The 25,714-nt window shown below is 34.6% G+C and overlaps 2 protein-coding genes and 1 pseudogene across 4 annotated transcripts; 2 read left to right on the top strand and 1 right to left on the bottom strand.

Moving 5' to 3' along the window:
- The first annotated feature begins 1,414 nt into the window (after positions 1 to 1,414).
- Positions 1,415 to 2,957, top strand: LOC122584758 (bidirectional sugar transporter SWEET3). Its single transcript, XM_043756812.1, has 6 exons — positions 1,415 to 1,527; positions 1,611 to 1,647; positions 1,757 to 1,979; positions 2,084 to 2,245; positions 2,340 to 2,459; positions 2,552 to 2,957. The coding sequence occupies exons 1-6, from the start codon at positions 1,491 to 1,493 to the stop codon at positions 2,759 to 2,761; spliced, it is 789 nt and encodes a 262-aa protein (XP_043612747.1). The 5' UTR covers positions 1,415 to 1,490; the 3' UTR covers positions 2,762 to 2,957.
- Positions 2,958 to 4,345: 1,388 nt separating this feature from the next.
- LOC122587900 lies at positions 4,346 to 6,052 on the bottom strand (annotated as a pseudogene).
- Positions 6,053 to 12,151: 6,099 nt separating this feature from the next.
- LOC122578234 (polypyrimidine tract-binding protein homolog 2) lies at positions 12,152 to 17,378 on the top strand. 3 transcript variants are annotated; one of them, XM_043750147.1, is made up of 11 exons: positions 12,152 to 12,309; positions 12,551 to 12,744; positions 12,848 to 13,057; positions 14,217 to 14,279; positions 14,365 to 14,438; positions 14,550 to 14,642; positions 15,564 to 15,621; positions 16,186 to 16,290; positions 16,368 to 16,449; positions 16,559 to 16,671; positions 16,788 to 17,378. In XM_043750147.1, the coding sequence occupies exons 2-11, from the start codon at positions 12,559 to 12,561 to the stop codon at positions 17,145 to 17,147; spliced, it is 1,344 nt and encodes a 447-aa protein (XP_043606082.1). In that variant the 5' UTR covers positions 12,152 to 12,309; positions 12,551 to 12,558; the 3' UTR covers positions 17,148 to 17,378. The 3 variants fall into 3 exon arrangements, with proteins under 3 accessions (XP_043606082.1, XP_043606098.1, XP_043606091.1); XM_043750163.1 differs by lacking the exons at positions 12,152 to 12,309; positions 12,551 to 12,744 and adding an exon at positions 13,215 to 13,272 and having other exon boundaries at positions 12,935 to 13,057; positions 16,788 to 17,294; XM_043750156.1 differs by lacking the exons at positions 12,152 to 12,309; positions 12,551 to 12,744 and adding an exon at positions 13,212 to 13,272 and having other exon boundaries at positions 12,935 to 13,057; positions 16,788 to 17,294.
- Positions 17,379 to 25,714: the final 8,336 nt, after the last annotated feature.

The raw sequence follows: 25,714 nt of genomic DNA, 5'->3' as shown, positions 1-25,714 counted from the left end.
CACAAGATAATACAGTACGTTCACCTCGAGACAATAATGCACACAGAAGTATGATAAAATTAACGGACGAAAAAAAAAATTACCAAGAAAAGGATAGTGAGTCAAAAGTAAAAACTGATGTATCAATGTAAAAATAAAGTGGCATCAAATACTTGTCAGTATCACAAGTTCACGACACCTGTATCTTCTTTTTTTTTTTTTTTCTTTTTATAACATTTTTTCTTTTTAAAACTCACATATATATCACATTACAAAGATTTTTTCATAGAGACATAATATTAGACTAAAATTAGTGTGCCAACACTTCTCAAAAATCTAAAAATGCATTTTGTTTTATAAAAGAATTTTGATACATTTTTATTTTACGAAAAGAATGTTGATACATTTGTTGAGCCCATTAGTGTGCCATACACATTACATAACATTTATAACACCTAGAAACATAAATAGAAATTAGTGAAAATGAAAAAAACAGTAACTAAACTTGGTGGCATTGGTGTCTTGTTTTTTTTCACCATCCAGAAGCCAAATGCCCAAACAAGCACCATAAAGAATTTTAAATCAATAGTGGAAATCTTGAGGCATCTTCCACTCAATATAAAAATCTAAAATATTTCTAGCAAGAAAATTCTAAACAAAATCTCAAAACTTAAAGTTAAAACACAATCATACTTGGAGAGCATTTTTTAATTAAAAAATACAAACCAAATGCTCATACCCTGTGACTCATAGTAATCCCATCCACAAACAAAACCTCCACCTCCCCATGCTAAGGTGGATTGGTTTTCTAATTATCAAAATAATAATAATAACCTTTTTATAGCATCAAAATGATCATATATATTCTTATCATCATGTTACAGTGGTTCTTTTCCAATTATTGAACATTGTAGTTTCTATTAGAGAAGAAAATACTAGAATATTATAGAGCAAGTTCTAATAGCCTGAAATCTATAGTATGTATCCAACTTTCAATATTGTTATTGTATGTATCCGATGGTATATTTGTCAACAGGGAACTTATACTGATGCCAAGAAACTTGTATAGACGTCACGTAAAGAAAAATACCACGGGATTCTTACAGTAACAATATTTAACAATATGTTAAAGCTAAATACACACAAAAAGGGGGTCTTTAAGATTTTTATACAAAAGTTGAATATATTCCTATATGCTTATCCCATTATTAGATGATCAGCAGTAATAACACAAAATTCAGTAATCAGCCACATTTACAATCTTACAATGTGTGCATTAGGTGCTTCCTATTGACAATGACAGTTTATCACCTTTTCCCAAAGAATAACAAGCTCTAAAAACTGAAAACACAAATTTGGTACCAAAATAAAGTTCCCTTCTCATGAGTAGTATATATAGCCCTCCATATGAATGCTACATTGTCCAAGCAAAGCCCCTTAATACTAAACTTAACTCTTTCTTCTCTTCTTGAAAACATATTTTATCTTCAAAACAAATCCAACAAGTAAAAATGATTGTCATACTGCGGTTGGCAGTAGGATTGTTAGGTATTTCTCGATATTATTATGAATTTCATCGCTATATAATATGGAATACTAGTTCTGAATAAAACGTTGAATCGTTTATGCAGGAAATGCTGCCTCACTTTTACTTTATGCTGCTCCCATGTAAGATAAATACCAAATGTTCATATGATTGTGAAAACAATTTAAACTAATTATTCATTTTCGCTGATTTCTATAATTAACAAACAACTTGTGTCTTGTTCATGTGAAGATGGACTTTCGCTAGGGTCATAAAGAAGAAAAGCACAGAAGAATTCTCATTTGTACCTTACACCATTTCCCTGTTCAATTGTTTGATGTATACTTGGTACGGTTTGCCGGTTGTAAGCTATCAATGGGAGAACTTTCCCATGATTACCATTAACGGCCTAGGTATCCTTCTCGAGCTATCGTTCATTATCATCTTCATATGGTTCACTTCACCTAAACAAAAGGTATGTATGTATCATGAATGCATGTATATACTTTATCAAGCACTATGCATGCAATTGCATATTCAGTATTGAAAAATACCATAACTTGCCATGTCGAATTGCAGTTGAAAGCAGGGATCATGACGAGTGCAGTTACGACCATCTTCTCCATCACTGCTTTGATATCAACTTTTGTAATCCATGATCACAAAACCAGAAAACAGTTAGTCGGAGGTGTGGGACTTGTAGCGTCGGTGGGCATGTATGCTTCTCCTCTTGTTGTCATGGTGAGTACTCAAAAGACTAATTCTAGTTTTTTTTAGAGTAATAATTGTAATTTACACTTCATAAATGTGATTAATTTCTGAATTCTGGTTACAGAAAAAGGTGATCCAGACAAAGAGTGTGGAGTATATGCCATTTAGCTTATCCTTGTTCTCGTTTCTTGCAAGTGCCTTATGGATGGCTTATGGACTTCTAGGCCGGGATCTTATAATAGCGGTTAGTAGCATGCAAATCCATGATATTATACGGGTTTCTTTTAATTAAAGATATATAATATAGAAATTTATTAAATTTCCATGAAATTTCAGGCTCCAAATCTGGTGGGGGCCCCTCTAGGGGCATTGCAATTGGTGCTGTACTGCAAATACAGGAACAAAGTAATGGAGGAGCCAAAGCCTGCACAAGAATGGGACGTAGAAAAAGTTGATCAGAAAAACAGCAAACAAGATTTACAGATTACCGTAGTTACAATTGATGAAAGTATTAAAGAAAAACAATCTCAGATAATGAAGTCCTGATCGAGTAGATTATGCACATCGTATTTCATAAGCAGAGATGAACTAAATTAGAGGATCAGTTAACTGCAAAAGTAGTATCAACTTATTTTCTAAAAAATGTGATGGTAGTAATAGCTATTTTTTTCATGGTTCAATTTAGTTTAATGTTTATGTAATCATGCCTCATTTCATGATCATGTTATTTCACTTTCAGTAATCCGATTCTCCATTTGTTAACCTTGTTAGTAAAAAACTATTAACTAGATTGGTGTCATGACCATATTATTTAACCAGAGTTCTATCATGAAATTACTTCTAATATTATTCATGAGTTAATGCTGCAGTCTACAGAGTACATAAAGTTCAGAACATACAGCGCCGTAATGAGTTGAACACTTACACTTTTGTGAGATAGTATAATCAAGTAAAAAAGGGCTATAGATTAAGTCATGAAATACAGTGGGTGTGTTCCACATGTGATCCTAATTAGGGGGAGAAAAAACAACTTTTCTTACCAATCAAAATGTTTATTAAGTAGAAAGCAAGCACTTCATGACATATCTAGATTATCTTTTAAAGATCCAACCACTTAAAAGAGACGTGCACTAAACAGAGGAACCCCGGTGAGTATCATAGGAACAGATTTGAAAAAAACGATACATTTCTAATCTAAACACAGAGAGGGAATATAAGTACTAATTTACGGCCACAACACTAGATGTTTATATCATAAAAGAATACTTGATAAGCATAAGGTGCTCTCCCGCACCCAGAAAAAGACCCAAAGCATGACACTTCCAATGACATATACCATTTGAGGAACATTTAGCATTATTCGGTACCTGCAAACACATTTGCATAGAGGGCCTTAATTACACTGCAGGGTTGACTCCTTTTGCTGACGATCCGCTATGTCAACATGAGATGAAGGAAGCCACCATTTAATGGCTCTAGTTATTTCAAACAACTTTTATCCTAGAAAAACACAATCATCATGTCTAACGATTATACTACAAGAAAAGTAAAGTTCGTTAAGCGGCTACCTATAGAAACCTGTATATTTAAATGTACATAGAAGTTTATTTACGCAATATGGATTAGCTTAGTTATTACTCAGTGATATGCAACTTAAAAAGTTTCGAATCAAAGTGACAAGAGGGCAGCATTGTTTGTTGCTGGGTGTATACATATTTCTTTGTGAGGTAATTGCCACAATATATCTACACTACTAAGCGTACAGCAGGAAGCTGAATTAAGTGAAGTCGGACATATTACCAAAGGCCAAGAGCCTAGCCGTACGTGTGTTGTCCCACCAACCAAAAGCTTGGGGGTTCAAGTCGTATAGCGGACAAACGTTTGAACTAATATGTGTGGTGTTGATATTGTCTCTAAAAAAAGTCATGTCGGCATATTCAATTATATTGACACATCTAACCAAGTTTAAAATGGAAACATTCAGCAGTAAATATCGGCTTTTAAGTAAACACCACCCAAAAAAAAAAGATAAATATCACGTATATCCAATAGGCAACAGAGAAAAAATTATCCGGCCAAAAACACTTCTCAAAAGTCAACTGTGTTTGAGATTTTAAGACAGAATAAAACAAAAATAATATTAGAAAGTTAAAATAGCATAGCAAATATGGAGCCATGGACAAGAGTAATCGGATAAAGAAGATCTGTTACATACATGTTAGGTGCTGTTGCAGGTATTAGAAACACGTTCAAATTGCATAATGGAGTAGATATTCGCTATTAGGTGCTCTAGAGTTGTAAAAATGATGCTATAAGATGGATGTGATTTATCTTCTACAAAGAATACACAAACTTCATTATCAACATCAATCCAACTAAAACCGGGATCCTTCTTCACTTCCAAATCCCTCAAAATCCACCTGACTTCAAATTTCTTCTTTCAACTCCAAATGCCAAGATATATGTTAGACATAATCACATAAGCAGATATAAGCTTTGGGTCCATATTGACCATCTTCTGAGCAACACTTTGACCAACTTCAAGGTTAGACCGTAACCAACATGCTTTCAGTAAGGCCCCCAACATAATACTATCAGGCTCAAATGGCATTTCCTTAATCAGTTCTGCTTCTTGAATATGCTGTGATTGACCAAGAAGGTCAACTACATATGTAAAGTGCTCGATTGTTAACTCTATTTTATAAAGTTCATTCATTAGATGTAGGTATCTCATTCCCTCATTGGCCCAACTTGTGTAAGCAGAGACAGACAGCACCCCAACGAAAGTTGCCCCATTTGGTACCCTGGTTGACCATATTCTCAAAAAGTAAGATTGTCTCAAAGGACAGCCCATGATGTGAAAATCCATTGAGCATAGCCGTCCAGACAGCCACATTGGGTTTCACAATGCTGATAAATGATAAGTGAGCATCTGTTATGTTCCCACATTTGGAGTACATATCCAATAGGGCAGTTCTGATATAAGCATTTGATGCTAGTGGGGTTTTAGCCAAGTGTGCATGAAGTAATTCTCCCATTCGAAGAGACCCGGAGCAAGATCATGTGTCAAACAAGCTGAAGAAAGTTGATCTTGATCGTTCTACTTCTACACTTGGTCTGTGCATTTTTCTATATGACTTCAGTGCGTTTCATGTTGATTGTTGTCCATGATACAGTGTTTCTTTCAACTTTTATCATTTCAAAGATCTTCAAAGCTTTATCCAAATTGTCGTTTCTAGAATACACCGATATCATAGTACTCAAGGAAGATAAAACTTTATGAGGCATTTATTACACGTACGTAGTTGAATCTATTTTAACTAGGAAAGTAAACACGAACTCTGCTTCTCCAATCCTACCAATTCCTATAAGATCTTCTATGAAAGAATTTGATTCAGACACACTCAGACTTAATACTGCATAATAAGCTCTTTTCCCACAATTTATTTCTTTACAAGCAATATTGAGTGTTCAAACTCAAATCCATATCTAATCACAAGACCATGAACAGTCATTCCCTCAAGCAAAACAGCCCGAATCACATTGTTTCTTTGCACGCGCACTAATTAAACAAGCGCGACTGCACGAGCACAAGCACTTGATCACCCAAAAAAGTAGTCTCATTTAGCTTCGCATTGTTAGAATGAATCGATGAAAGTACATTAAGTGCTTCCCCTTGTATCGTCCTGCTTTGGAATACGAGGATATCATATTATCATGGTGTTCCAAGAATACAACTATTCGTTGAGGCATTTCATCAAACACCTTGCGTGCAATGTTAAGTTGGCCATTTCTTGAATGCCTTGTGATGGCCATGTTTTTCGAGATTATGTCGTGTTTTTACCATGTTGTTTGTTGTTGTGTGGCGACATTTTGATTGCAAAATTTCCATCGTTAGTGCTTCCATGTCCCTTTGAACCAAGACTTCTTACGTTCTTTAATACTCGTATATACAATAATATTACAAAAGGAAGTACGGAGGTACGTACGAAGTGTATGAAGGATTTCATATTTTAGATTTAGATTAAAAATCTAAGTAAGTAACTCCGAATGCCGTCTTTCATGGGTTTTGGGTCTCAATACCTATGGGGGAGGTTGATATGTAGACAGCCTTACCCCTACCAAAGATAGAGAGACTGCTTCCAGGTTCTACCATAGGTAGAAAAGGACCTTCAGCCTTGCTGGGCATGAGGATCGAACCCATGACCTCTGTTTCCAGAGACATGAGCTCCAACCACTGATCCAACCCAGTTGGTTCTAGATGTCCTTAATCCTTATAGATAATAGTCTTTACAAAAAAATCTTTAGCACGATCAAAAATGAGAATTCTCTAAATTTTGGACGGTAATATCGAACCAATTTTTAAATTGAGATCAAAATTAAAAGTCAAGATTCATTTTATAAATTCAGCATGTTTATTCAAAGACTACACTAGATATTATCATATTTAGATAGGAAGATATTGATGTTTTTGAAAGCTTAATGATGTTTTTGAAAAGATTTGTGAAAGTAAAGGGATTCCCTCAAGTTAGTCTAACATGACTAGTCATGTTAGGCTAATCTTGGCCTTTGGATGAAAATCAAGGGTCAAGATTCAAAGATAATGATTGAATCTTAGCCCCTGATTTTCAATCAAGGGTCAAGATGTCCCCAACTTGACTCAAGTTATAAAAATAACTTAAGAAATTATTTCTTCTCATTGTCCAATAGGTATGAGCATGAGACTCGTAATCTGTTGTCGTTCCGTATTAACTTCGCTACCAACAATACTTGTCTTAAAAATCACCATAGCATGATACGATCGGGTCCTTTTTATATTCGAAACCACGTTTTAGTACCATGCCCGAGTACCGATTTCCAGAACGAACAAAAGTGGGTACTGTACTATCGGTCCTAATCTCACTTGGAATTCAAAATCTCTTTTCAGTATCATGTTAAAGATGATACCGGTACAAAAATAAGACATAGAAAAGTTATGTCCATCTTTACTGTGCAATGTCAAGTTGGCCCTTTTTTACGATCACTGAAGGGTTCTAAAACCAAGTTAAAACCTTAAACTCGTTTTGGATAAGTTAACGAATAAAAAAGAGGCGGTTATATTTGTTCGGGTTATCACAAAAGGTTAAACTTTTTTTACTAGATGTATATGTCCTAACCATCCCTAGCCATTCTTAAAATGTTACTTAGTTTGAACTTGAGACTATTTGTGACAATATAATAAGACATCTCTTTATTTGAAACATTAGAATTTTCATTGATCTAGTACAAGTTATTTCATATTTTAACTTATTTTGAACATATTAATGAGTTAACTACATTATAGTAGTTAATAGACTACATCTTAACAGTAAAGGCATAAAGCTAACTAATCTTAATAGTAAAGACGTAAACCTAACTAAGGTCGTTTGTAATGCTTATTTTATTGAACTATTCTCATGAATGAAAGGCAGACATGGGAGTTGAAACTAACATAAACAATGCCAAACCTTGATATGTCCCTGGTGTCCATTTGAAATTTGTGAAGCAATGACCATGCAAAGCAGCAAGTTAGGTTTGCTCCTTCGTCTATTTCTTGGATCATCCATACCTATGACAGTTGATTAACAATGTGTGATCTTTTCGATTTTTAATGTAAGTAATGGAATTGTATGAGCTCCAAAGTACATTGTACAACCATATATTTTGGTATACTTTTTGGAAGGTGAAATTCGTAGTAATATTTATTTTTGTTAAATGTATCATGCCATATAAGTTTTACAATTCATTATAATAATACAAAATTTTATAATATGTCAATAAAAGAAATGCATTAATACTATTTCCTACTCCGTATATTTTTAGGCCCAACTATCATCACTCGTAAGTCGTAAATATAAAAGACATAACCGCTAAATATAAAAACTTGTTATAAAGTAAGAGAAATAGAATATGGAGAGAATCAATTGTACCCTTTATTAACAATAAAGAAAGGGTATATATACACAAGAAGTTGGAGTAGGCTCCAAGTAAGAGAACTAATATAGGAAACTAAATCTCTATAAACATCCATATACAATAATGTAATTATTTACAATACCCCCCTTGGATGTTTGTTATACAATACGCTCTTATAGTTGTTGCCTCGTTAAAAACCTTGCTAGGAAAACCCGGTGGGATAATACCATAGTCAAGGGAAAAAGAGTGCAACGCGTATTGTGTCTCCCCCTGATGACGATATCACTTCAGATCTTTAAGTTGATGCAATCCAATATCTTGAACTAACTTCTTGAGCGATAAGGCTCGAAGCACCTTAATAAACAAATATGCATATCTCTATTCTTCTTTGATGTATCCTTCTTTAAGTTGAATAATACAAACAACATCACCTTTATACAAAATTGTTGGAGCGTTGTTTCTAGAATAAATACTGCAAGATCCAAAAACATGTCTGACATCCCCTTTTGGATGTCCATTTGAAAGATTATGCCTCGCTAAAACCTTATTAGATAAAACCCAATGGGACAAAAAATCTAATGAAGGAAAAAGAGTATATAACTCATTTGATACACCCAAGGATATTGCCTCGTTAAAAACCTTACCAGGAAAACCCAATGGGATAAAACCATGGCTAAGGAAAAAAGAGTGCAATGCGTATCTTCTCCCCCTCATGATCACATCATTTAAACTCATTAGTTAACACAAATCAATATCACTAACCAAAGCCTCAGGTTATCGTAATAAGTGTCTCGATAAATCAATTTGATTTTCTCATGAACCAACTTGCTATATATTGATTTCTCCACATATGACTTACATATCCAATTTAAGCTTTCAACATGCATCAAAAATTTCATTTAAGTACATACTCGTACTTCATAAGTTAAGCTCTATAAACAACTTCAATTTAAATGATGCATAATGAGAAATCGATAACTATCAATGCTTTAGCGACACTTTTGAACCAACATTGTGACCATTGCCTTTGGAAACCGAGGGGTTCTTTCAACATCATGTGACCTCATAGCTATGAGTGTCACTTGTTCATAAAAAAATAGCTTCCTCTTTTAGCTATTATGATGCTCAATGATATTGCCCTTGACATAGTCAATTCGTAAATCAAGACAATCTTTGTCTTTTATCTCACATTCATTTTCTAATAATTCAATTTGTGTTGGACATTCTCTTAAAGTTCCATTGAAAACTCATATCATATTTAAATCCAAATTTCTTTATGAAGTTTCGTGAGCAAACATAGTAATTTCTATGGCACATTTCAATAAATACGCACTAAGGCGATTTATCACATTCCAATTTCACATAGGTTTTTAAGCTTTTCAAATCACTAAACATGCTTTATGCATATGAAATCTTAATACCAAATGAGCTCTGTTCGTATTCTTTAGACGCAAATCAAATATCTTATTTTGTCAGACTTTCAATAGATCAATAGTTTCTTCCACCATATGACATTCCTTGCCCATAATCAATATAAGGTTTGTTCAACAATCTTTGTGCCATACTTCAATTCAATATTTGAACATAGACCGATTTACATCATATAATTTATGCACTTCAAGTGCTTGGACTTCATGTCCAAAATAATAGCGTCTTTTCATCATTGGCCAATCATCCATGTTATGTCACTTAAGTGCATGCATGCTTTCAAGATCCTCACCATTATACATACTCTTAGCGCTATCATATTCAATCAGTGTCGACGTCGTTTTTATCTATTATCGATTCCACAAGTCTCTAGACATTTCATAATTTATTGAGATCTCATTATTTCTAGGTAACCCAGGGTTTCTCAAAAACCTTCATGTCTAGTTTTTCATCATTAATCTCTAATAGGGTCTTTATACCTCGACTTTGACCATCTTAATTTAATGCTCCCTTTTTTTTCGAGGCTTTTTATTTGGAATCAACTTTTCTACCATTTTCAAATGTACGTAGACTCATTACCAATCGAAGCATTAGCAGCTGATATTTGTGATTCAATCACTATCTTTTTCTGGTAAGTTAACATGCTGGCAATTACCAAATGTTGTGAATGAATTATCTCACAAACTATAAGTTGATATTGATGGTGTGAGGATCTTTGATAATTCATTTCCACTCATTTTAGCTGCTTTTCAACTTTCTCTAATGTTAGGAACATCTCCCCCTAATGTTGGGAAAACTAAATCATGTCAATTAAAACTAAAGCCATAAATAAATATTCCAATGATGGCTTTATTGAATACGTACACTTCTTTTGATGTTCCAACTCATACCCAAAACAGCCATACTAATGTCTAGTTTAATCAGACAGTTTCGAACTGAATCAAAGCATAAGCCTACACACTTCCAAGGCACGTTTATTTTCCCAACATTATTTCCAACATTCTTTAAAGTCTCATCTTTATGCATGGTGGTGGATCAACTTAATCATATTTGCACATTCATAACTTTTATGAGACATATGTGGTTTCTGAACATAAATCATTTCAATGGAGAGGAAACATAATCTCTTGGCATGCTGCGAATTCAGACAGTACGTACTTCTTGAAGTCAAGTTGCATTCGTGGTAGCAAAGACATGAGACATTGTGATTTTATTTGTGAAGATTAGATAGTCGAGTGAAACCGAAAACATATATGTATATCGTTGGTCGATAAACCAATAAACCAATTATTATCCATGTTGGTATAATGTATCAATGGCCAAAACAACAACGATAAATTAAAGATCAAGTTGAGACACGCATGAAACTTTTTTCTTTTCGAGTGCTTAAAATAATTACTAACGAATTCATAAGATAACTAAGATATAATCTGGTTCATGGATGCGTAGCAGAAGATCATTTAAGTCCCAATTAAAATTAAAAAAATGATTGTGCGTAGCAGATTTGCCTACATCATGTCCTTTTTTTTTCTTTAGCAGATCCAAAATTAATAAATATAAATAATAAAACAATATAAAAGATTAAATATTTGTGTCTTAAAACCACTCAAGAAAATAATAGCATCGCATGTAATCATCGAGAGTTATATAAGAAAATATATCTACCAATGACTGATCAATAAGGTGTACTTCAAATAATAGTTATCCAAATCAAATCACTTTGTTGAACTAAAGATGATCGTAATCAAGTTTAGCTACCGTTAGTAGTAAATTCAGACAATTCATTCAAAGATCCATATATATAACACAAATAATAGAAGCATCAACAAAACATATATTTTCTTTTTAGTAATGAAAGTCACCCAAATCAAACTACTTGTCGAGATAAACAAGGCCGTAATCAAGTTCAAGTACCGTTAGTAGCAAATTCGAACCATCATAATTCAAAAGAAAAACTTTGTTTCATTTGATGAATATAACAAATATTAATAATGATATGATATAGAATATAATTAATTAACATAAACAATAAATAAATAATTTTGATTACCTTTTATTGCTTGAACCATCAAAAGTGAAAACTCTAGCTTCTTTTGATTTTGTTCCACTCGAACACAAGTGGGAAACAAAAATATTCGATTTCCGTCGATCAATGAACCCACAAACAAAGTATTATTATTAAATTTTAATTATTATATCAACAATAACAATTGTTTTGCGGCTGCAAAACTATATACTTTTAGCTTCTTTGTATTCGATTTGTACAAATGAATTTATTTGTTTAGGGTTTAAAGAGTGTTGATAACGTGTTATAAAGTAAGAGAAATAGAATATGGAGAGAATCAATTGTATCTTTATTAACAATAAAGAAAAGGTATATATATACAAAAAGTTGGAGTAGGCTTCAAGTAAGAGAACTACTATAGGAAACTAAATCTCTATAAACATCCATATACAATAATGTAATTATTTACAATAAAACTTTAATTAACGAAAATTTATATTCGAAGACTCTGAAGGATTATATAAGTAGACCAAAAAAAAAAGAGGCTTTTTTTCCTAAAGAACGGGTTTTTTGCGAGAGAGCCCTACCCTACTTACTAATAACTCATCATCGCTCAATTGTCGTGCTCTCCATCCATCCATCCACCCATCTGCCGACTAAAAATTAACCCCCAATTTCCCTCTTCCTTTCAAACCCTAATTTTCTATCACATCCTCTTTCTCTCAAGGTAACCTCATTCTTCTTCTTAATCTTTCCCCTAATTTATATTATTCTTTAGTTATTTCTAGATCTCATTATTATTATACATATATAATAGACTATTTATTCTGTTAGATGTTATTTATTTACTCTATTTAATATTGTAGTTAACGTAAATATGTATATACATGTATACAGATATTCTTTATATATATATTTGAGAATATATGTTTGATAAATAATTATTGTTATTATTGCAAAATTTGTAGTGAGAAAAATGGCATCTGTATCTAGTCAGCCTCAGTTTCGGTACACGCAAACTCCGTCGAAAGTTCTTCATTTGAGGAACTTGCCGTGGGAGTGTACCGAAGAGGAGCTTATCGAGCTCGGGAAGCCGTTCGGTAAAGTCGTCAATACTAAGTGTAATGTTGGAGCTAATAGAAACCAAGCCTTTATTGAATTTGTAAGTTTTTGTTTTCACGATACGTTCGTTATGATTATCGAGAATTTTTAGAAAATAGAAGTTAGAAGTACTCTGATAATGTTTGTTATTTTACGGTTTATAGGCTGAACAAAATCAAGCGATTGCAATGATTTCGTATTATGCATCATCGTCTGAACCGGCTCAAGTACGAGGGAAAACAGTGTATTTACAGTATTCAAACAGGCAGGAGATTGTGAACAACAAGACGTCTGCGGATGTGGCAGGGAATGTGCTGTTGGTAACTATCGAGGGTAATGATGCTCGCTCTGTCAGCATTGATGTGTTACATCTGGTGAGTAGTTTTGATTCATTGTGTATTGCGTTGATATAAGGAGGTAAGTTATATATACCCGTATAAAAAATAACGTAGATAGATGTTGCGAATAGGTTGTTGTAGAAAATGGTTGTTAAGCTTTATTGTTTGACGTCGAATGTAAATGGATCAGCAGGCATATGTCAAGGATTTATCTTCGATGGCAGCTTAATGCTTTGGGAGAAAGAGCGCATGTGTGTTTGTCTCCTTTTCTCCTTTCCCCTTCCTTAACACTCGCTCTTTCATCCTCCTTCATCTCTTCCTCTCTCCCTACACTTATAGGAGTTTAGGATAGTTTTTTTTTGGTTTTTATTTTCCGGGTTTTCGTAGCCCTTTCTCTTTTGATTTTGAGGGCTATGTATGTGGCATAGATGTTCATGATGTTATTTAGTAAAGTACTATTTAATATGGTCCGGTTCACTTTTCTGCCTGAAATAACCGTCAATCAAAAGATGCCATCAAGATGAGTTTTACATAACTAATTTGACATGATTGTGGCATTGTAAATGTAGATTCAGGGTACTTACTTTTGCTTAGCCTTGTTGGGGCCAGAGAGTTTAGATTAGGGAAAGTAATGGCTTTGATACATTATGTGGCTAAAATGATAACATTGAAATTCCTGAAGCTACATTGGGTGGAATGGCACCTAAACTTTAGTACTGTGATTTATTTTTAGGGTTCATGAGAGGATATGTATAACATCCTTTCTTATACCACATGCAATCAACTTTTAGGTTGATTGTAAGTGTATATATTGATTTAAACAAGGGACTTCTGAGATATGCAAACTGTAGGATTAGTTACAGGGAATCATAATCTGGAGAAAGTAGAAACATTAATTGTACAAATGAGCACTTCTAGGCTATAAATTTTTGCATAATTACACCATTTCAGCAGCAAACTGCTGCTCAAGAACATACAAACACTCATCAGAAAATGATGCTTTGCTTATGTCCGATTGTCTTTATTTCATTGTGTGATATTTTTCCCATTTGTATTCATACCTAAAAGTTGGGATATTTTGGCATTTTATGCGGTATTGGAAGGGATAATTGAAGAAATAGTGTGTTATATTTCTTAGATAATAATGTTTTATACACCTTTTTTCTTCCACAATATCTGAAAGTCAGTTCTGCAGGTGTTCTCGGCATTTGGATTTGTGCATAAAATTACGACTTTTGAGAAGACAGCTGGGTTCCAGGTTTGTGAACTTGTGTAACAATATATTTAATTATATGCATAATTTTTTAAGCATGGCAATATTAAAAATTTAAGGGGTTTTTTAGGCTTTGGTGCAGTTTACAGATTCAGACACTGCTACTTCTGCCAAGGATTCTCTTGATGGACGGAGTATTCCTAGGTAATTGAAAGTGATAATGATCTTGGGGTGTATCTCTCCATCCTTGTTTGTTAAAATGTGTTTTACAGCATTAGGCGCTCATGACAACTTTATTATTCTATGCCCTTGCAGATATTTAATTCCAGATCTAGGGCCATGTTCTCTAAAGATTACTTATTCTGCACATACAGATTTGAGTGTCAAGTTCCAGAGTCATCGGAGCAGGTAAAACAAATTGTCACATCTTTGGTAAATTTCGTTTAGTTTCTCGATTGGTCAATGAGATGGAGAAATTACCTTAGTTCTTTTGCCATATAGTTCTACACTAGATTTTAGACCCGTGTCCAACACTGAACACGGGGTTTACGATATTATCAATATTAGATGTTTATACATTTAATTCATAAAAGCTTATAATTTTGAACATATACAGTTCTAAGTTTTATACGAAGTACTTTGCAAGTTGTAGTATAATAATCACATGTTCGTCACTGTCATTATTAGCTGAGACATATTGATGGAATTGTTTGTCGTAGTTATTCCTCAAGGCACATGCTACAATAATTTCTCTATTATAGAATTTTTGAAACCAGTTGTACTCATAATTTGATATTATTATTAAAGATAATTAGGAATTAAAATATAAACATACTTGTGATCCTGTACTTGACATTCAAGTATATGTATTTGATCATGATGCGGACTCATAACACGAATAGGTTTACTCTCAATCACATGTCCTATGATAATTAGATAACAATTAGGATTGTTTACATGCTCTTTGATAACAATTAGGATTCTTTGAGTGACAATTGAAACTTTAAAAAATTAAATATAAATACCTTTTGTAACTTTTAAAAAAGATCTCCTCAAGTTGATGCTAAAAATATAAATTAAGTTTTGAGGGCTAAAAAGTGTAAATTATTGATGGAAAACAAAAAAAAAAAAAGTAAATTAATGAGATTTTTTCTTCAAATTAATATAAATACTAATATAATGATATATTTGGATAATGATTATTAGCGAGAGTCAATTTGATGAAATTGAGTGATTTGATTGGTTAATAAGTCATTAGTTCAACTGACTTATAGTATATATTAATATTTTTTTTTGCTACCAACATATAAAAGCTTTATATTGGTTCAGGGACTATACCAACCCTATGCTTCCTGTTGCATCTTCAGCAATTGATGCTACTGGTCAGGTAAGCCTGTAAATTATTTTGTTTTCTTTTCACCTATGTGTTCAATGGCTTTGATTATGTACTTGTGGCTTCGTGCCATAGCACTGCTATGCATCTTGACCTCTTATATACATCTTCCTATTGGTATTTTGAATAAATGCTACTTAGTAATTATTTTTTGTATATATCAGGAAGCAAAATATTACGTGGTTTTGATAAATTGAAGGTCGCAAGATGAGTGGGTCAAGGCCGGTTGGGTATTTGGGGGTAACCGGGTAACAAATTGACATGTCAAAGTGTTAATTGGGTTATAAAATATATAAAGATGGTTTTTTAGTATGGGTTGGAATGGGTCGGGTTGGTTTGAGGCAATCACTTATTTGTCTAACCCATCAGCTATATGTAAAGTTTATTTACTTACCATTAGAACCTGATTAACCTGTTAAAATTTATTTAACCTATTATCTCAGCAACAAAATTCCTCAGCCGTTTGAGATAATGACAAATTCAATTGATCATAAGTAAATGAACCAATTTAACTCCTTTGGTTAATCTATATCTGATGGTTGTTTTTTACTTGTGCAGTTCAGTTTGGGTTTAGATGGGAAGAAGATTGAATCTGAGAGTAATGTTCTTCTTGCTTCGATTGAGAACATGCAGTATGCAGTCACTCTGGATGTGTTGCAAATGGTAATCGAGCGCCATGAGTATGTTTTCATCCGTATTTACTATATGCAGCACTTTTAATATCCGTGTCTGGTATACAGGTTTTCTCTTCGTTTGGGCCTGTTTTGAAGATTGCCATGTTTGACAAAAATGGAGGAGTCCAAGCTTTAATTCAATACCCTGGTGAGTTGAATGATCCTTCCGCGTACAAAATCTATTTTACAATATAACAGTTCATATAATTCTACAATGAGAATGTATAAATGATTAAATATATTGAACTAATGTGCAGATGTTCAGACGGCTGTGGTTGCCAAGGAAGCTTTGGAAGGGCACTGCATATATGATGGAGGGTTCTGCAAGCTTCATATATCTTACTCTCGGCACACTGATCTAAGTATTAAGGTATATCGCATTAAATATCTTAAACATTAGTCGAACCAGTGTCTTTATTTTTCATTTTGTGGACCCATCGGCCATCCCAAGTTACTCTGTTGCTTTCTTTGCTAATGAATATTAAGGTCAACAATGATCGAAGTAGAGATTACACAATGCCAGCTGCCCCCATGATGAACAACACACAACCCTCAATCTTGGGACAGCAACCACCCCAGGCCGGCCCCCAATACGGTGCCACCCAGTACATGCCTGGTCCAGAAGGATATGCAGCAGCCCCTCAGTCTTCAGCAGGGTGGGCTCCAGGTGCACCTGCAGGGCCTCAATCCATGCCAATGCAGATGCAGCAGCAGCAGCAGATGCAGCATCACCCCTACATGCCACAACAGGGTATGCCATCTGAAATGGGTCCTGGGCCGACCCAATACAATGGTCAGAATGGCTACCCTCCTCAGAGTGGAGCACCGCCTCGTTACCATCAATAGAATTGAATTTTAGCTGGACTTTTCACCTGTTTTTAATGCTTTTTATTTTGGGTCTTCCAGATTGCCTTGTTACTTAGTAGTGAAAGGGGATGTAAGTTGTACCGTTTGCTACCTTATTTTGCAGATTCTCTCCATTTTGCCCCTTAATCATTTTTGTGTGTAGACTCTTGAATTTGCTGGAGACCAACCTGGTGATCTATTGTATATCATCACATATACCAGTTCTAGTAATATCTGCTTATTACTAAAAATAAGGTTGCAGGGAAAAAAAAACCAACGTTAATGTTCTGCATGACTTCAAACGGCTAAATAAAACAGATTGATTGTTATTTAAAAAAAACTATTCGACTTGCATCTTTTTAGACTCCAATCTTTAAGCCTAATTTGTAGTTTGTCATTCTCGTTCCATGTTGGTTGTCCATATGGTGTAATTTCATAGTGGGAAACCAAGCAGGTCAACGTTAGACGTTTTGTTTGATGGTATCATCTTTTTTTCTGCTTTAGCTTAAGATCATCATAGATAACAAATTTCCTTCGCTTTTCTTCTACAGTGATCTTTAACGCATTTGGTTTTGACTAGCTGGTAATTCTTGTAAATAATTGTAGAAACTAGGCATGAGCCGGGTCAAAACCTGGCCCGACCTGTGCAAACTCGTGACTCAGCAAAGCAACAAAATCAGATTTGTTACTCAGCCCATTACCCCTTTTGGGTGGGTTCGTCTGGGTCGGTTCAGCTCAGTTCTCGAGTTTAAGGAACATTTTTAATTTGCACTACACCTCCAAATTCGGCGGATGTCAACAAATAGTTACACAATATTGCAAGAAATCAAATTTACACTGGTTTTCCCATTTGATCAAACTCCTTTTCTCCCTATTACAGTACCATAAAAAGCTTAGGTCCCGTTTGGTTGTAGAAAATATTCTTTAGTTTTTCATTTCTAATTTTCTAGAAAGTGAAAGGAGTTTTTATTTTCTAGAAAACAAATAAAAATTTTGAAAACACATTCTAATTAGAAAACTAGAAAACATGTTCGAGATGTGAGGGGAGGGGAAGGAATGAAATGGAAAATGGAAATGAAAATTGGAAAACAAAAAAAAGATGTTTTCAAGTTTTTTATGAAAAATGGAAAACATTGTTTTTTGTTTTCTTAAAAAACTATAATTAGAACGCATTTTCTGTTTTACACATGTTTTCTTGGAAAACATAAATGGAAAACAAGGGGTGTTTTCCGCAACCAAACGCCCCCTTAGAGCTTTAGCCCCTTGAACAAACTTCGTTAGAGTTCACCAAAGGTACCTTTGGTCCTCGTATCTTTATAATTTAAAGACACTTTAATCGATCATAAAAAGGACCAATACGAGTATCTGTTGTTGCATATGACATTATGTGGTACAGTTACAGTTGTTGGAGTGTGATCATTTTATTATAAATCGCATGTCCGGGAATAATTTAAGTCTACGGGGTCACACGAAATGACACGGTAACTCGATAATATTAATTGATATATTAAAGTAATATATATTAATTAGTTTGATCACGAAATAATTAATTAAACATAATTAAAGGGTTAATTATATTTAATTAGTTAAAAAGGAGGATTAAAATGTGAAAATTGGAAAATGGGTTTGGGCCCTAAAACTAAAGGGGCATGTAACAACCGTCTTAGAAATGTTCTAAATAAGTTCTTGAAAACGTACATTCGTCATTAGAACGGCTAAACAGTTCAAATTATTTAAGTTCTTGACATACTTTAGACCTTAATTATGTGCTTATATGAAGGTCAATTTGATCTTAAATCTTGATTCATTTGACGAGTTCATGATTATGTGCAATGAAATATTAAAGTTCGGTTCATAAACGTTCGTGTTCATAAAAGTTCTAGTTCAAAATGTTCGCAAATGGTCCTTGCATTTATGGAGTTCATTTATTATGGAAATGTATATATAGAAAGGATGGAAACCTAGAGAGAGAAGCAACCTCGCTATTCATCTCCTTCTTCTTTCTTCTTTCTCTCACTAAAACACCTAGTGCGGCCACATTTTCACACACAAAATTCATCTTTTGATTTTGGGTTGTTAAACCAAAATCGTTTGTACTTTTAGCATCCTTGTGATAATCAAAACATATTTCCGGAATCAAATCTCAGGTAACAACAACAAATTATGAGTTTTTGATCAAATTAAAAGTGTACTTTTTCAAGTTTATGTTCTTGATGATTTGGTCCAATTTTGATTGAAAATCGTGTTAATGATTAATGGGTTTATGTCTAAATGTGTTTAATAACATTTGTGTGAATAAATTTGGGTCATAACATGCTTTAATCTACAAAACCCATTTTTTTGAAAATGAAAGTAAACTTATTCTTGATGTGCCACGACTTGTTATGTGTTATTTGATCTTAGAAAGCATTAAAAGTGATATAAGTTGTTATTGTGCATATACGTACTAGTGCTATGAATAAACAAGTCCCGGAATCGATCTAGACCTTCGTAAGGTGTGCATATAACGCGAATAATCGTCAATGAATGTAATAAATGATGTATGACCAGTAATTGATGTGGAATAAGGGCCACTAATGTCAGTATGAATTATTTCCAACAAGTTGGAACTCCTAGTGGCTCCTTTCTTGTTACCTTTAGCCATTTTGCCTTTAAGACACTTAATACATGTTTCAAAATCACTGAAATCGAGAGAAGGTAAGATTCCATCTTTCACGAGTCTTTTCATGCGATCTTGTGAGATGTGGCCAAGACGTTTATGCCACAACATAGAGGAATTCTCCAATTTCTTAGGTGATTTTGTCCTTATTTTAGTTGCATCATCAACATTAAGAGACAACAAAGACTGGGAAAATTTATGATCTAGTTCTAATTTATACAGTAATCCATCCAAAAAACCACGACCAAGCAATTCATTATTTAAAGTAAAAGCAATCTTGCCGCTACCATGAATCATTACATAACCTTCAAGATCAAGTTTACCAATAGATACAAGATTCCGAGTAATTCTCGGTACATATAAGGTATCTACTAGTCTAATAGTCTTTCCAGTACTCATATGTAAAATTAAAGTTCCCATGGCTTCGACATCTAAGAGATCACCACTTCCAACTCTAAGCTTTCTTTGGCCCTTTGGTAGCTTCTGGATTGTAAGGAATCCCTGCATTGAGTTGGTCACATGAACCATAGAACCAAAGTCACCCCACCATGTATTAATAGGTACATCAGTCATAAAAGAATCAAATATTGCATAAAGTACGTTACTTTTCTTAGCTAGCCATTCCTTGAATTTAGGGCAATTTTTCTGAGTGTGCCCATTTGCACGACAGAATTTACAATGAAGTTTCCCACTCAAGGGATTAAAGCTAGAAGCAACTGCACCAGGATTGGTCTTAGGGACTTTATTTGCATTCTTATTACCAGAATTACCAGATCTACCCTTCCTTTTCTTAGAATTAGCAGTGGTGGTAAGATGAACAGACTCAGGTTGTGCCAGTTTGAGACGTTCCTCCTCTTGCACACACATCGAAATTAGATCACTCGTTGACCACTTATCCTTCATAGCATTGTAATTCACTTTGAAGGTGTCAAAACGAGCAGGTAAGGATGTCATGATGAAGTGCACAAGAAAGTTATCCGACACTTCCATTTCAAGGCTCTTAAGCTTATTAGCCATGTCAGTCATCTTCATGATGTGTTCACGAACACCACTGCTACCATCACATTTCAGAGTAAGCATTTGCAGCATCAAATTACTTGCCAGCGCCTTCGATGATCCCTTGAAGTGATCCTCTACAGATTTGAGGTATTCCTTCACCTTGTCAGAATCAGGAATTGCTCCTCGGATGCTGAGGTGGATTGTATTCTTGACCAGCATAAGTGATAAGCGATTCGCCTTTTCCCATCTATCATAAGTCGCCTTCTGCTCCCTAGTGGATTGCTCGGTAATGGCAGCAGGTTCATCCTGACGAATGACAAGGTCGTAATCTAACATGCCTAAAGTCAGCATTAGTTGATCCTTCCAAGAAGCATAGTTCGCGCCAGTGAGTGGCTCAATGCCAAAGTTAGGTACTCACAGTGGAGATAAAGAGGATATGAATTTACGATACGAGTTAAAGAAGGTTATTTATAGTGACGTGGTTAGCTGTGTAAAGCGGACTAAGTGAGGTCTCTTAGATTAATGGAACTAAATTAAGTATGCCTAATGTTCCTAAAGTTATGAGACTGTGACCATTATATTAATGAAGCAAGTGATAAGTACGCTTATAGTAAACACCAAAACCATAAGCTAAAATTAGGCTCCACTTAGATGTTACATTACCTTTGGGCAGAAGTAACTAATATCTAAGCGAAAAACATGAGCTTTAGGTTCATGCAACACAACACTTATCTTTTGACATTTGGGCACAAAATTAAGCATCGTGTATATTATGCATGAAAAAGAGTTCCTTTTGCTACACATAACATATTAAATCACCTTTGGGCAGAATTAATACGCTAAGTGTTTATTATGTTAAAGGAAAAGAAAAACGCAACACGAGAATCATATTTGACCTTTGGGCACAAACAATGAAACCATGTATTAGTGCGAAGCCCCCAAGCTTTACGGGGGTCCGGGGGGCAGCGCCCCTGGAAGCGGGGTCCAAGGGGCAGAGCCCCTGGCTGGGGTCGAGCTGTTGTGGCAAAAACGTCTCAGAAAAAATTATTTCTGAAAATTTGAGACAAATGTGACCATAAAATTATGGGGTTATTTTAAGGCTGTATAATTTCAGATTTCGACAGACGACTTAAGTTAACTCAAGCTCAAATTCAATAAAGACTAAATCAAAATCGACTAAAATTAATGTCGAATTCAATAGAGACTAAATCAAAAAAGGACGACTTAAGTTAACGTCGAATTGAATAAAGTTTAAATCAAAATTTAATATACAGTCAAATTTAATAATGCAATAAGGTCGAGTAATGCTTTTATATTTAACTCGACTAGTATACTTTTAGGTCGACTTCGAGTAAAATAAATTAAGGTCAAAAACGACTAGCAATTAAGGTCAAGTTCGACTAGAAAATTAGATCAAACTTGACTAGCTTGAGGTCGAAGTTAGACTAGCATTGAGGGTCGACTAGCACCATAATTTAGGTCGAAGTTCGACTAGTGCAAGATGAGGTCGAGGTTTAGCTAGGTCGAGGTCGAGGTCGAGCTTAGGCTAGGTCGAGCTCGAGGTCGAGCTTAGGTAGGTCGAGCTTGAGGTCGAGCTTAGCAGGTCGAGATAGAGGTCGAGCTTAGGTAGGTCGAGCTCGAGGTCGAGCTTAGCAGGTCGAGATAGAGGTCGAGCTTAGGCTAGGTCGAGCTCGAGGTCGAGGCTGCTTGGTCGAGGTCGACCAAAAACTTCATGAGGTCGAGGTCGAGCTTAGGCTTAGGTCGAGGTCGACTTGATGCCTAGGTCGAGGTCGAGCTAGCCATTAAGGTCGAGGTTTAGCCTTGTTCAGCCCTGTTTAGGTCGATGATCGACTAGTATTAGGACGAGGTTCGACAGGTCGAGGCTCTAGCTGCTTGCTAGGTCAAGGGTCGACCTTAATTATGGTCGAGGTTAGCCCAAGATTACAAGAGGTCGAGGTTGTCGAAGCTTTGTGAACAAGGTCTGCATGCAATTAAGTTTAATGTTCTAGCCAAAATTTTAGTGGTCGAGATTCTTAAATCATAATTTAAGGTTGAATCATTAATCTCATAAACCAAAAAACTTGAATCTCATTAATTAAAAAGTCATGTTTTTAGTTTAATAAACCTTTTTTTTTTTCGGTTTTAACAATAATACGAATCAGAAAAATTATGAACCTTTGCTCTGATGCCAGATGTTGGAAAAATAATTGATTCGTATTATAAATATAATGTAAACATGATTAATAACACTAACCTGAAGATCCTGTGGAACCTGTTAGTTGATTCAGCATTCTTGCCATTGAGATTGGTTCCCAAATTAAGGTGATTGTATATTTGATGGGGTGTTATACGGCTGGGTAGTTAGGCCGTGATTAAGAGAGCATAAGCACACAATTAAGAGAGATTAGAAAGTGATTAAGAGTTCTAATGAAGTGTAATTAGGTTCTATTAATAAATAGAACATTTATACTTTAGCCCCCTGGTGTTTCATGAGTGTGCAATATAATTCTCTATAATTCCAATCACCTAATGGAAAACCCTTTATTATGTCATTAATGGTAAATACGCCCATCGTATATTTACCGACATAAAGATTTCAATTATTTGTCAATTATCATATCGGACTGATATATGATCGGTGAAGGTCACAACTACGTGGTCCAACATTTATGAGTTCTTAAAATTTTTTGTTACAAATGTATCACGGCAGGAGAAATTTTTCTTACTTCTCCAGCCTTCTTTACACCAAGACGTTGACTTGGATTTTCTGTCAGCAACCTGAGATACGGCAAAAGTTTATGTTTTGAGTAGAGGACGATTTTATGCAAGTTTTGAGCAAGTTCCATAGAATAATATCAAAATAGAAAACAGATATCATGCTAGTTCTTGTTTGCTTTAGGTGATGTACCAGAGCTGTAATACTTGCATAACTATGTTTGATGAACAACAAAAACATAAAAACCATGCAGATTTAAATCCTTAAACTCACTTGTTAATCAGATCTTACAAAAAACTGCCAATGGGGTTGGTGGTGCCTTGGTGTCTCATTGGTAAAGTCTTTAACTTGGAGTATTTCACCTATCAACCTTGTAGGTTATTGTATTTAATTGTATTGTTGTGTTATTGATAGAGATTACAAGCGACTATATTTATAGAGTAGCCTAACCTAATACATGGAAACTAATATTATGAAAACCTAATATATAGAAACTAACTATGTTTGATACTCCCCTGCAAGCTAAGCGCGGAGTGATTCTAGCTTAGAAAAACAAATAATAAGAAACATAAAAAACTTAAATCTAAAAGCAACTTCTAAAAGCAATGTCTTCATCTTCAACTTCTTCTCTTCAAACTCCTTTTCTCTCCCGTTTCCGCTCCAGCTTGTGTTTATGCCCGAAAAAAAAGATAATCAAACCGCTGTTGTGAGCGGTGCCGCCTTTGTATGGCTGAAATTTGTGAATAGAAGTGGCTAGGACCACCGTTAGTCGGAACGATCTCTAACCGTTGTTGTATAGGACCGCCGTTGTCGGTACGATCTCTAAACAAGTATTTCATATGCAGATTGTTTCTGCAAAGTGGATAGGACTGCCGTTAGTCGGAACGATCTCTAAACCGATATTGCGTTGTTGGTACGATCTCAAAACCGATGTTGTGTAGGATTATCCGATGCTGGAACGACCAGGGTAAAACTTTACCAAAAAAAAGTTAAATACTTTACTCGTGATAATAATAGTATAGCTGTATAAATAAAGCTATTGAAGAGGTTGTCTAGATTGTAAAATACAATTTGGGTGACATTTGACCAGATTGACCTGTTCGACCTGCTTCCCTTTTAATTAGTTTTTCTTATGCATGTGACCCATTGGAGATTAAGCCCCATTTTAAGGCAAGCGATTCATGGTATATAGATCGGAATTCTCACCTCTACGAGTATACTCGGCATGAAGGTACTTGGGTGGTGACAATGACCTGATTGACCCATTTTACTGGCTTCCCTTTTAGCTATTTTATTTCAACCATGTCACCCAATGGAGAAGCATAATTTCTTTAAAGTGAGCCATTCGTGGTAAAGAGATCAGAATTGCCCAATTATTTAAAAAAACAATATACTGTAGACCAATAAGTCCAAAGGTATGCAATATCAAACACCATTGGAGCTTTAAATAAGTTTATTCAAAAAATTAGATTATAGCTGAAATACTACTCTTATTTTGTAATCATATATATTATCAAAATTGTTACCTGCGCCAATTTTTTTATGCGGAAAACGTGTTTCAGTTTAACCGAATTGTCTTTTTCTACCTTCACCAACATATCACACATTTTAAACCATTACTGCATCTGTCCATTATGCCATTTCTATTGTTTTCTTCTCTTAATATGCCGAAGTATGTTCTACCATCTAATGCTTTTTGTTCACATAACAGAGGTCTTGTATAGTTAATATTTCTAGTTGTTTTAACAACTTGCAGGTGGTGAAACTTCTTAGAGATGCATATGACCGTGTGAAATCCAAATTGAAGAAGGTTTGTGAAACAAGAGATGCATGTAAAATTTTATATCTCAATTACCTTAACATAATTATTTCTCATATCTTTCCCAGCATGAGAAGTCGTTGCATGCATTGGCAAATGCACTGTTGAAATATGAGACACTAAATGCAGCAGATATTAAGCGGATACTTCTTCCTTATCAAGAACGTAAAGTGTTTTTACCTGATAAAGAAGTGCAAGAAGAGCAAGAGGAAGAAGAGCTTGTTTTGGCATAAATAAAGCTATAGAAGCAGACCCCAATGTACTCAGAAGGTTTGTCCTAGCTAGATTTTTGTACTATCTATTTTAATTGTAATTATATTTAGATTAGTAGGGTAGATAAAACAAACTATAGAAGCAAGTGATTTCTAAGATTA

The sequence above is a fragment of the Erigeron canadensis genome, chromosome 1 (assembly GCF_010389155.1).
Source record: "Erigeron canadensis isolate Cc75 chromosome 1, C_canadensis_v1, whole genome shotgun sequence".
Lineage (NCBI taxonomy): Eukaryota > Viridiplantae > Streptophyta > Magnoliopsida > Asterales > Asteraceae > Erigeron > Erigeron canadensis.
The sequence above is the reverse complement of the archived record's forward strand: the minus strand, read 5'-3'. Positions and strand labels throughout refer to the sequence as shown.